We start from the raw sequence: 12618 nt of genomic DNA, 5'->3' as shown, positions 1-12618 counted from the left end.
CTATATATTTCCCTTATTGTATTTAGGTATAGTCCACTGAATTCAAATTTTTCCAATACCTGCATTAGATAATTATGATTTAAGGTATCGAATGCCTTGTATACGTCTAATTTTAATAAAGTTAAATTTTTCTTATTTTTGCAAAATAAGGCATTTAATATATTTCTCAACGGGTGGGCTATAGATCTATTTTTAACAAAACCATATTGGTCCTCCTTAACTAGTTTTGGCAGAATATTTTCCAGTCTATTGGCTAACACTTTTGCGAAAATTTTATAGTCCTGATTCATTAAACTAATCGGTCTATACGAATTTACATCCAAAGGGTCCCTCTGGGGTTTTAATATTGGCACTATTTCAGCTTTCTTCCATGAATCTGGGGTTTTACCGCCTTCTAATATATAATTAAACAAACTTTGCATTTCTGGGATCAGCAGGTCCGCCATTTCCTTATAGTATTCCCCCGTGAATCCATCCAATCCAGGTGATTTCCTATTTTTTAATCTCTTTATTACTTCTGCTATTTCCTGCCTTGTAATTTCTTTATTTAAGTTTTCCCTTTGTTCCGTTGTTAATTGCTTATCCAATTGTTCCTCAAATTTTTGACTTTCCCCAGAATTAAACAATTGTTGATAAAATTTAGCAAATTCCTCTCTTATGTAATCATTTTTGTAAAGCTTTTTTCCCCCATCCCCCTTAATACATCCTATTGTTTGCTTTTCCTTTCTTATCTTAATTTAATAGTGGCAGGAGATATTAATTATGATCTCAGGAAAAGTAAAACTTTAAAGCTTAAAAAGTGGAAATTGAAAGATGTATTTTCTTATGGGGGGGAAACTTTACAACCTACATATTTCTCAAACAGATTTAAGACCTTTTCACATATAGATTACATTTTAGTAAAGGAAACAAATGAGATGGAGGTAGTAAATACCGAAACTAAGCCTATATGGATCTCGGACCATGCTCCTTTGATAGCACAATTTAAATTAAATGAAGAACAGAAAGGAAAAATTTGGAAATTTAAACCCAATATTCAACTAACAGAAAAAGACCGGATGGACATAAGAAGAGACATAGAAATGTACTTTAGAGAGAATAGGGACTCAGCTCCGAAAGAAGTGATCTGGGATGCGGCTAAAGCAGTCATAAGGGGGGCCTATATAGCTAAAGAAATTAGAATTGGTAGGGAAAATAATAAGGAAAGAAAGAGAAAAATAAGCGAAATTAGACAAAAACAAAAGGAACTTCAGGAAAATTATAGTAGTGAGACTCAAGAAATTCTTAAAAAACTTAAAAAAGATTTAGAGAACTTAGACTCCCTATCTTTGTGGAAAAAAGAAATACTAGTGAAAAATGAATACCAAAGAAGTCTGAGTCTAGTGTCTAACGCTCACCCCATATGCTACCTTGGTAAGAGTGTGCACCTCTGAATAGAGCTGCTATTGTGTTAAATCCCAGATGCTAACTAAGGGTTTGGAATCTCTCCCTTAGGAAAAGCAGGGACTATTGAAAAGAGGTTCTGGTGGCACATTGTTCTGAAACCAGAGAGGGTATAGACCATCTCGTGGTTTGTTGTTTAATGTATTGAAAAGTACAGGATTCCCTCCCATCCCTGGACTGGCCTGGGTGGCTAAACCCTGTACATTCCCTATCTCTTTAACTTGTTTCTGAACGATCAGAGCCAACATATGTCTGATGTGAATGCCCCCCCTTTAGAACAATTAGCTGTACGTTGTCGAAGGCAACACAGAGAGTACTCCATCTTTCTGTGTTATACCTCTGAGGATGCCAGTCACAACTACTGGTGAAACGTCAGGTTCTACAATGCCAAGACCACAGCCATATAACCCGGAAAATCTACAACAGCTAATTAGCTGTACCTTTATTATTATATGCTGACGATACTGTCCTTCATTCCTGTACTAGAATTGGCCTTCTAAGATACCTGGAAGCCTTCTACCAATATTGCAAACTGAACAGTCTAAGTACCTTGGCATTACTTTTAATTACAACCTTAGATGGCCAAAGCACCATAACAGAACTATAAACTTAGTAAACGCTCTCTGGCACAAATTAAAAAGTTTTACTTTTTAGGAGGAACTCAGTTCATCCCAGAAGCCTTGAAAATCTATAATGCAAAAATTCTCCCTCAGCTGTTACATGGAATTCCCTTGTGGATTAAAGCACAACCAGAGATACCCATAAATTGTCATGGCTCTCATGAAGTCCTGAACTTGACTTGACAAGACACCCTGATATGCATTTTAAATCCCCAAGGACAATCATCCTTGAGTTCCTCAACACCAAAACTGAGATTACCTCCCTCTACTCAGCCAGCTAGGCAGACAGTAAACCAACAACTTCTCTAACCTGTCTCTGCTGCCCAACACAAGGTACATACCATCAAAGCTGGTTTCTGTCTACACTGGGTAATTCCTTAAGGAGAAAGACTCACAGAAAAGAATCACTATCACATATACCCACTCATTCCTGTTTTCCAGTTTAGAAAAGAATGTTATACCCAACTAGCAATGTTCCCTCTAAGCTCCACAATGTCGTGAGCAAAAATTCTACCTCATGAGTGAAAAAAGCTAGTAGCATTAAAGTTGTGAGCAAGTCTACATTTGTGTAAATTATATTTAGAAGATTATTTCCATAACCTTGTAAAAAGCTAAGAATGAATTCTTTTAAACTATATTTAAACTATATTTTAAGAATAATTTAAACATTATAAGAGAAAACAGAATCAAGTTAATTTCATTACACCAAATGTCCTCTACAGGGGTAGACCAGGCCTCCGGAGAACAGGTCTACCCACCCCTTTCAATTATATCGGTAGACTTGGCCTCTGGAGAATAGATCTACCCACCCCAGTCCACTATATTGGTAGACCTAGCCTTGGACTGTCACGCTGTGCTGACCCTTAGGAAACATACCAGCACTTGGGGAGGACTCTTGGAGTCTACTTTTTTTTTTTTTAAGTGAAATATGACAACTAGCGTAACAGGTCAAGTATAACAGAGGTAGAACAATCGCTGTCAGAACCCTGCCTAACCTCACAAACAGGAATTTATTTATTTATTTATTTATTATATTTATGAATCACCCCACCCCTGCTACTGCAGGGGTCTGGGCGATGTACAACCAGTGATAAAACAAGATAAAATTAATTAAAACATTAGTACCATATTTAAGACAATCAGATGGCGAATAACCAATCCTCATTCCAACTCCCACTGCTGGCTACTTCATAGACACGGGGGAGGAGGGCAAAATAGATGTGAACCACAGGGAACAGGAAGGGTGCCAGCCAAGATGGAACCGTTGCTGTCCTCAACTAAAAGCCTGGCGGAACATCTCTGCCTTGCCATAAGTTGCTTAAATGTTATCAACCTGCCCACACTACTTATTTATTCAAATATTTATATCCCACTTTCCCCTGTGACTCAAGAGGGTCCAATTCTGTGAGCCTCAAAAGGAGGGACCCCCATCTTCCATTGTCTGTGAGCTGAGCAGAAATCCTCTGAGCTGGCCTCTGAAATGTTGTGCACCAGACCTGGCATTACATGACTGATAACACAGTGGAAAACTCAGGCTTACTACCGAATATACATTCACCAGGGAGCTGTAACTAAGCATTCACGGCTTCCAGTATAAGTTCACCAGCTTGTAACACATGCTCATTTGCATTCATGTTTTGCATTTTGGGAGTCTACATTTAAAACAACTTAGTGTGCACCTAAATAATGCATGGTGTGAAGTGATCAGTGATCAGGCTTATTTGGTGAAGGAGGAGGAGGAGATTGAATTTATACCCCGCCCTTCACTTGGAGTCTCAGAGCAGCTTACAAACTCCTTTCCCTTCCCCTCCCCACAACACCCTGTGAGGTAGGTGGGGCTAAGAGAGCTCTGACAGAAACGGCTCTTTTCAAGAATATCTCTGACAGAATATCTCTGACAGAATATCTCTGACAGAATATCCCTCCATCCTCCTCCGTTTCTCCAGCCCCGCATTAAGCGCAGGGCACTGGAGAAGCCCCCGCCACCCTCCCCCCTGTTTCTCCAGCACCGCGCTAAGCGCAGGGCTCTGGATAAGCCCCCTCCACCCTGTTTCTTTTATATCAGAATTGTACTGTTTTACTGGGTCATGCCGCAATAAATTAGACTGATTGATTGCAGGGCGCTGGAGAAGGCCCATTTCTCCAGCACCGCATTAAGCGCAAGGCTCTGGATAAGCCCCCTCCACCCTCCCACCTGCTTCTCCAGCCCCGCGCTAAGCGCAGGGCTCTGGAGAAGCCCCCGCCACCCTCCCACCAGCTTCTCCAGCCCCGTGCTAAGTGCAGGGCTCTGGAGAAGCCCCCTCCCCCATTTCTCCAGCACCGCGCTATGCGCAGGGCGCTGGAGAAGCCACCGCCACCCTCCCGCCGGTGATGTCAGGGGGCATGGCATATGCTAATGAGTTATATGCTAATGAGCTCCTACAGCTCTTTTTCTACGAAAGGACACCTGGACAGAACTATAGCTTGCCCAAGGTCATCCAGCAGCTGTGAATGGAGGAGTGGGGAATCCAGGGGTGGGAAATACTGATTTTACTGATCAAAATTCCAAATACTGACAAGAACCTGACAAATTACTGAATTAATGTCAGCCTACTGATAAACTAGCGTTTTAAATGTAAAACTAGGACTTCATTAAAAATTATTATTATCTGGCCTCCACCATCCCCATAGCCAGCCCCATAGTTAGATGTGACCCAGATAAAAGGATTCCACACCTTTTTATTGAATTTTTCTTATGAATAGAAGACAGTGTTTTCATTATTGTACGAAATTTAAGGCAAAAAAAATTCCCTTTTAAAAATAATCACATACTGCAGAGAATAAAAAAGCAAAAACATATTAAAAACCAAACATAAAGTAATCATTATGACAACAAAACATAATTACTGTAAGGTAAGACTTGTCTTTGCTTTTATCTTTTTTTTTTTTGATGAAAAAAGAATCGGCCAGCATCCTGCCATCCCTGGTGGAGGCCGTGTCGGGCTGGGCTTTGGAACACCCTAGACTGATTGTCCTGCGTGATTTCAATGTCCATGCAGACGATGTGGCCTCCACTCAGGCGATGTACCTAGTATCACCCGTGGTGGCGCTGGAACTCTCCCAATATGTAATGACTCCCACTCACCGAGCCGGACACATGCTCGATCTGATCTTCGTGGCAGGGGTCACGGAGGACCAGGTCACTGCCTCAGCGATGCCATGGTTGGAACATCATGCCCTGAAGGCCCATCTGAATGTTTCACCCCGACCCTGTTTGGGTGGCAAGCAGATTTCAGCTCACCCACGGAGCCAAATGGACCCTATGTGGCTTCAAATGGCCCTGTGGGATTCGATGCCCCCTGGCAGCTCGTTAGATGAGCTTGTGGAGGACTGGCACAGCTGACTCTTGACAGCCATTAATGAGATCGCTCCTCGATGCCCTCTACGCCCTCACTCTAGGCTGGCTCCTTCATTTACCCAGGAGTTGCAGCTGATGAAGCGAAGGCTAAGATGGCTAGAGAGACAGTAGCGATACGCCTGCGACGAAGCCACAAGAACATCTTATAGGACATTTATGAGATCCTATGAGATGGCAGTCAAAACTGCTGAGAGTATTATGCGGCCACAACTGCATCTGTGAGCTCATGCCCAGCCCAATTATTTAGAATAATTCGGTCTATGACTGTTCTGCCACAAGGCAGACCAAATGTTAGAAAACTGGACACTGGCTGTGAGGCCTTTGCGAGCTACTTTGCAGATAAAGTCCTGTTGCTCCACCGTGACCTCCCTGCCACAGTTGAGACGGTAAGTGAACTCGAGGCTCCATGCATGTCTTCTAGTTAGGCTATGGATTATTTCAGTCCACTCAGCCTGGAGGAAGTTGACAAACTGCTCTTAACTGTATGCCCTACCACTTGCTGCCTTGACCCGTGCCCATCATGGCTAATTAAAGCTGGCCGTGATGGGTTTCAAGATGCCCTAAGAGAGATTATCAACAAGTTCCTCTCGGAGGGACAGTTCCCTAGGGCACTCAAGGAAGCTGTGGTTCGTCCCCTCCTGAAAAAGCCATCTCTGGATCTGGCCGAATTGGCTAATTACTGGCCAGTCTCCAATCTGCCGTATTTGGGCAAAATAATTGAGAGAGCTGTGGCAATTCAGCTACAGAGCTTTTTGGATGACACTTCCATTCTAGATCCTTTCCAGTCTGGTTTCTGCCCAGGCCAAGGGGCAGAGATGACACTGGTCGCCCTCATGGATGGCCTCCGGGGCATCTGGATCAGGGCATATTGGCAGTGACGTTGCTGTTGGACCTGTCGGTGGCGTTTGACATGGTCGACCATCAGGTACTGATCCACTGCCTCGCCGACACTGGAGTCCAGGCACCTGCCTTGCAATGGCTGGCTTCCTTCCTTCAGGGTCGGGGACAAAGTGTGGTGCTAGGGGAGCAGCTATCCCAAAAGCACTCACTGATTTGTGGAGTGCCCCAAGGGGCGGTGCTTTCCCCAATGTTATTTAACATCTACATGTGCCCCCTTGCCCAGATTGCCTGGAGGCATGGGCTGGGATGTCACCAGTATGTGGATGACACCCAGCTCTATCTGTTGCTGGGCGGCCAGTCTGACTTTACACTGGAAGATCTGGACCGGGCGTTGCAAGCCATGGCTGGTTGACTCTGGCTGCGGTCACACAGACCTCTTACCACGCTAGTTTTCCCGCAGTTCTTCTATCTGCGACATTTTATATCGCTTGGAGGTGGTCAGACGGTCCCTCTGTCTTCCGCTTCACTCGCGTGAAGTACTGATCACACAGTGCGCCGTCCCCGCGGCGGCGCAGGGTTTTTTGTTTTTGTTTTAAATAACCTGTGCATGCGCTTGGGCGTACATACAAAGAAGACCAAAATAAAAGCTAGCGCCTGTTTGCACATGCGCATAACTTAAACCGGAAACACAAAAAAGGGGGGGAGGGTAGCGCGGTCACAGCAGATTGCTGTCTAGATGCCAAAACCGTGGATACAAAGCGTGAGAGATCGGAAAACACCTGTTCCAATGGGTGTCAGAAAACGCGGATAAAAAGAGCGGAAACCGCGGGACTGAGACCGCTTCGGTGCGGGAGGCAGGTTTGCCAAAATGAACAGGAAACTTTAATGTGCAAGGGATCAGCAGCGAAGCCCGCACTAAATGTCTGTGTGACCTGACCCTCAGACTGAGCCAACTGAAATTGAATCCAATGAAGACGGAGGTCCTGTGCCTGAGCTGGGGCGGCCTGAGGGTAGGGATCCTATTTCCGACCTTCGGTGGGGTGCCATTGATGCCAGTGCCAAAGGTTAGGCGCTTGAGAGTGCTCCTGGATGCCTCACTAACAATTAGGGTTGCCAAATCGGGCCGGGGGGCAGGGAACCCCCCGCTTCCGCGGCCCGATTTCCGCCGCAGGGGAATTCCGGCCCGGGGGGGAACCCCGCCCCCCAAGCTGCGTCACCAGAGGTGACGCAGCCACGTTGCCGACGTTGGGGGCGTGGCTGAGCTCGTTGGAGGGGAAAACCATATATAGAGAACCTAAATAGAGTTTTTTGCCTAAAAACCAGAGCAAGCATATCACCAGCAATGCCAGCATAGGCCTCTCTTTGCTCCTGGTAAGTTCCCCTATTATGTACTGATGGAGCTTGGGTCTGAGCGAAGGCTCCAAAGGCCTTCAAGACTATTGGTTGTATTTTACTAACAATGGAGGCCCAGGTAGCAGCCACTGCCAAATCACCCTTTTACCACCTCCGGCGGATTAGGCAGTTGGTTCCCTTCCTTGAATGCAATGACTTGGCAACAGTGATACATGCGATGGTAACCTCAAGATTGAACTACTGTAATGCTGTCTATATGGGGCTGCCCTTGACCCAAATCCAGAAGCTACAGCTAGTGCAAAATGCTGCAACCAGGCTTCTGATGGGCCTCCCTATGTGGGAGCACATCCAGCATGTGCTGAAAGCACTGCACTGGCTGCCGATAGCATACTGAATTCGCTTCAAGGTGATGGTACTTACCTTTAAAGCCCTTTGTGGTCAAGGGTCCCCATACCTGAGGGAGTGCCTTTCCCCACACGTTCCCCAGAGAGCACTGCGCTCAGGGTCACAAAATCGATTGGCCTCCCAGGTCCTAAAGATGCCAGGCTGGCCACAACCAGGGCCAGGGCCTTCTCAGTGGTGGCTCCGTACTGGTGGAATGAGCTCCCAGAAGAAATCAGGGCCCTCGTGACCTTTTACAGTTCTGCAGAGCCTGCAAGATGGAGCTCTTCCACCAGGCCTTTGATTAAGGAGCCGCACCAAATAACATCAAATAACTGAGAAGTGAAAGTGACCTAGTCCTTGGCTTACCACCAATAGGCTGTGCTGTTGCCTAAATACAGAGACCAAGACGAGCCAACCACCAATATAGATCATCTGATTACAACACTAGTATTGGTTCTGCCTTCTGTAAGCATTGTTATAAGTACCTGATCACTTACTAGCACTTTATGATAATGTAATGTTTTATTTGTTTTAAGATTGTATATAATTTGTTACCTATGTGCTTAATCTCTTTGTAAGCCGCCCTGAGCCCGCTCCGGCAGGGAGGGCAGGGTATAAATTGAATAAATAAATAAATAGTTATTCACTAACTCTTTCGTTTCTCAACAGTTTTCTGCATTGCATCCACACGCATTTCCCCCTTGTCCTCTTCTTCCATTGCTTTCTCAACTCCTTCTAGCATGCCATGTTGAATCCCATAATACCCATCACCTCTACTTTCATTGTCTCATGTTTCTATACCTCATGTTTCTATACCCTGGGGAAAATTTCACCAAATCACTTTTCTCTTAGGAACAAAGTCCTTAAAGTACTTCATAACTAGACTGAAAACAATCTGTCTTCTCACTGGGAAGTCATCATGTTTCCCCAAAAATGCAGTAATGAAAATGGAAGAACACAAACTGCATTCACAAAAATCAAAGAAATACTGACTTTACTGACAATTTTTTTAAAAAACTGACAAATTACTGAACAGAATGAAATAACTTACTGATTTTACTGACCATTTTCCACCCCTGGGAATCAAACCCAGTTCTCCCAGATTAGAGTCCGCGCACTTAACCACTACACCAAACTGGTTCTCTGGACCATGCCTCAGTGAAAAAAGGCTGGACAAGAAAGATAACATTCAGATATCATTCAGTCATGTATTTCCAAGTCCTATGAATTTTCCAACATTCTTTGGAATTAACATTTCTAAAACCAAATTTAGCTCTTTCTCAATGTTTTTTCACATATCAGTTCCCTATAAGACCAGAATAAAAATTTCCACTTTTTATTCTGATATCTTACTGCTCAATAGATGTATTGTATTTTGTTAAATTTTTCATCTTCCTTCCCCTTTGAAAAGTGGTATGAGGGTCTAACTGGAATTCTAAAACAAAACTCAGAATTTTGCCCTAAGCATGTGTCCCAAATTTCATTCCAGTATCTCAACATTCAACTGAAAAGAACCATGAAAACAACAGCCTAATTTTGTATAGTCAATAGTAGACTTTACAATTCCATATTTTGTCAAATCACCTGAAACAGCAAGGGCTAACCCATCAATGAAGTTTCACCTGTAAAACGGAGCTCTTCCACCAGGCCTTCAATCAAGGAGTTGAAGGTCAGAGCCCTGCCCCCCTAGTTACCAACAATAGCAGCCTGTGCCAGCTGCCTAAAGGAAAGACCTACGAGCTGACTATGAGAAGGGAGCACTGAACAACAGCTGCCATAGTTAAGTAATAGAATATATGACTACTAGCACTTTACTATGTCAGATGCTTTTAGTTGGTTTTAAGATGTTTTAACTGTAATTTATATGTCTTATTTCCTGTAAGCTGCCCTGAGCTGGCCTTGGCTGGGAGGGCAGGATATAAATGTGATAAATAAATAAACCAAAATACTAGTAGATTGTCATTTATGCATAATAAATACTATCTGAACTAGCACCTGCATCAAGTTTGCCATCCTAGAGGATAGCTGTACTCTTCTGAGTTTCTAGGCCACTATGATGCAGAAATCTGTAATCCAGAGAACTAGAAAAATCTATGTGACTGATTTATGTCCTGTTCTTAGCAAGAAAACCTTGAATATACATACCAATCCATGGAATTATACTCCGATACGCAAAAGCATCCTTTGGCTCTGTAAAAGACAAGTGAGCAGGAAAAAGCGGAAAAAATCTTCAGTATTAACTCATAGTACTCAAAAGTATGTAAAGAACAGATGATAAAGCTATGAGTGGTATATTTACTTAAAGTAGTGAAGCAATGTTGACTTGATTAATAGATGGTGAGAATTATATATGAAGGAACTACACAGGCTATTGCAACATAAAAACCAGACTTGCACATGTGAAATTCCAAATGGATGTGAAGTAGCTAAATCTTGTCATTTATTATATTGTCATATATAGTCAGGTGTTGTAAGGACTTAAATCCCCAAATAATGCACAATGGGCTTGAATGGCTGCCAAAGAATCACTTTTAATAGGCTGTCTACATTAACATAGCCAATCCTTCTAGCCTATCCCTGTCCCCTTTTGGGGAGATTCATGGGGGCCACTATGGATATCCCTGCTTTCTCTATATTGAGCTAGAAGCCGGCTGAAGCAGTAGCAGTCAGTACCTTACTAATTTCCCAATCCTCCTTATATTTCTTTTCCATTCCCCACCCCACCCTCATTTTGGGGGAAAGATCATACTTCATTTCCTGTCAATCTTACTCAGTAGAATTTTACACTTCACACACTGTAGAGGTTACTTATAAAAATATCTCAATCCTCCCCACAACTTTCATTATGTTAGTGGTGCTGCATATTGGTTCCTTCTCACACAACTGAGGTAACCTGAGAATCTCTAGACCATATGGAAGCAAGATATGGTGCAGTCTCTCCTCAGACCAATGTCCTCCCCTTCTTGGAACTACAGCAACACTGGTATGGGGAAGCTTCTCCCACTTGGCCCCAAAGCTTCTCAGGTGACCATGGCAATGTAAGAAAGAGCTCTATAGAACTGGCTCCCATTATGCCTGTGTAATAATAAAGAATCCTAAAAAGTTCCTGCTCAAAGGAAACTACTAATTTAAGCAAAACCTGCATTGGAATAATCCAAGGCGCTAAGATTCATCAAGAAAGTAATGCTCCTAGAACATTTTACTACAGAGCATCATGACAGCAGCTTCTCAAACAGGGCTGCAATCCCTGGTCATACACAATATGCTCTAACTATATACACAAGGCATCACAAAAACCGGTGATATTCTTCTGTGATTGAGGTGCATAAAACTGTTGGCAAAGTAGTTAATACAGCAACAATACACAACCTGATTAAAGAGTAGATATAGGTTTATGATAGGAAAGAAGAGAGACAGAGATAGGTTCCTAACTACATCTCTAGCTCAGAGAGAGAGTGGACTGAGTGTAGCACTTCCAAGAAGAAGGGGGAAATTTCCTTAAGAGTAGCAATCTGGAGACAAAGAATGACACTTAACAGAAGAGAGAAGGTGCTGTCCTCACTATGTATATATCTAATAGCCAGGGGTCCCCTGTGCATGTGGATACTTATTTCTGCAGATTTGGGGCACATGGAGGGTAAAAAGGTTTTTCTGCACACTTGGAGCAATACACAACCTGATTAAAGATTAAAGAGCCACCGTTCTCCCCCCCACACACAGCTAGAATCCTGCGCCCCATCAGTGGCCGCCACGGGCTTCTATTCAAAGGGGCAACAGCACTGGAGGAGTGGCTGAGCTCACTGGGCATGCAAGCGGCCGCTCGGTGGGCTGCCCCGCCAGCTTTTTGCCTTACATGCTTTTTTCCCCTTTTTGTTTTAAGCCACAACTTTGTTAGGTGAGGGAGAGGAGGAAGCAGGAGCAGTGGCACATGAGAGAAGTGACCAAAGCCAGCCACCAGCTTCCCCCACCTGCATCAACCATGCTGGAGAGGGTTCGGGCTCCAGCAACATTTCGTTGCGGGTCCCCTCTTGCCCTATCTAATTGTCTTCTTGCTGCCCCCTTCAGGGTCTTCTTTGTACAGCAGACATTGCCTTTTCTGACAATAACTAGAAATTATTCTTGCTGTTTGTAGTTTGTAACTGTACCATAATCATGAGGATATGATTGCAAACACATTTCTAACCCACCGACTATTCAGACAAGTATATTATCCTTACCTGCTTTAGCAAGTAATGTTTTAGCATAATCAGGATGTGTGATTGTTAAACATGCAGAGAAGCTTCCAAACCACAAAGGAAAGGCAAATGGATAAACATGGCTCCAGGATTCCACTTTCTTCAAAATGCTAGACATGGGTAAAAGCTGCAATAGTACAAGAGTGAGTAGAGGTGACGAATGCAGTCAGTAACATACTTTCTTGCCCTGATCAAGATAAACTTCGCTATCCACTGCAGCTTAAGGGTGGGAGATTCAAGTAGTTATTCACACAGCACTTAGTTAAATTGTGGAACTCGCTGCCATAGGATGTGGTAGATGCCAACTTCACTATGGCTTGTTTTCCAATGGCACAAGGAAGATCGT

At 43.7% G+C, this 12618-nt stretch overlaps 1 protein-coding gene across 1 annotated transcript in view; it reads right to left on the bottom strand.

Annotated features, from left to right (window-relative positions):
* Nucleotides 1-12618, bottom strand: part of LOC107121658 (cytochrome P450 4B1-like) — a 42492-nt gene that overhangs the window by 28727 nt on the left and 1147 nt on the right. Inside the window, exons 2-3 of the mRNA XM_015424626.1 lie at nucleotides 12255-12399; nucleotides 10183-10227 (exon numbers count right to left, since the gene is read on the bottom strand). Of these exons, the coding sequence (XP_015280112.1) occupies nucleotides 10183-10227; nucleotides 12255-12399 (190 nt within the window). The remainder of the gene's footprint in view (nucleotides 1-10182; nucleotides 10228-12254; nucleotides 12400-12618) is intronic.

Source organism: Gekko japonicus, unplaced genomic scaffold (genome assembly GCF_001447785.1).
Source record: "Gekko japonicus isolate JY-2015 unplaced genomic scaffold, Gekko_japonicus_V1.1 scaffold2816, whole genome shotgun sequence".
Lineage (NCBI taxonomy): Eukaryota > Metazoa > Chordata > Lepidosauria > Squamata > Gekkonidae > Gekko > Gekko japonicus.
Note: the sequence above shows the minus strand (reverse complement) of the source record. Positions and strands in the feature narration are given on the sequence as shown.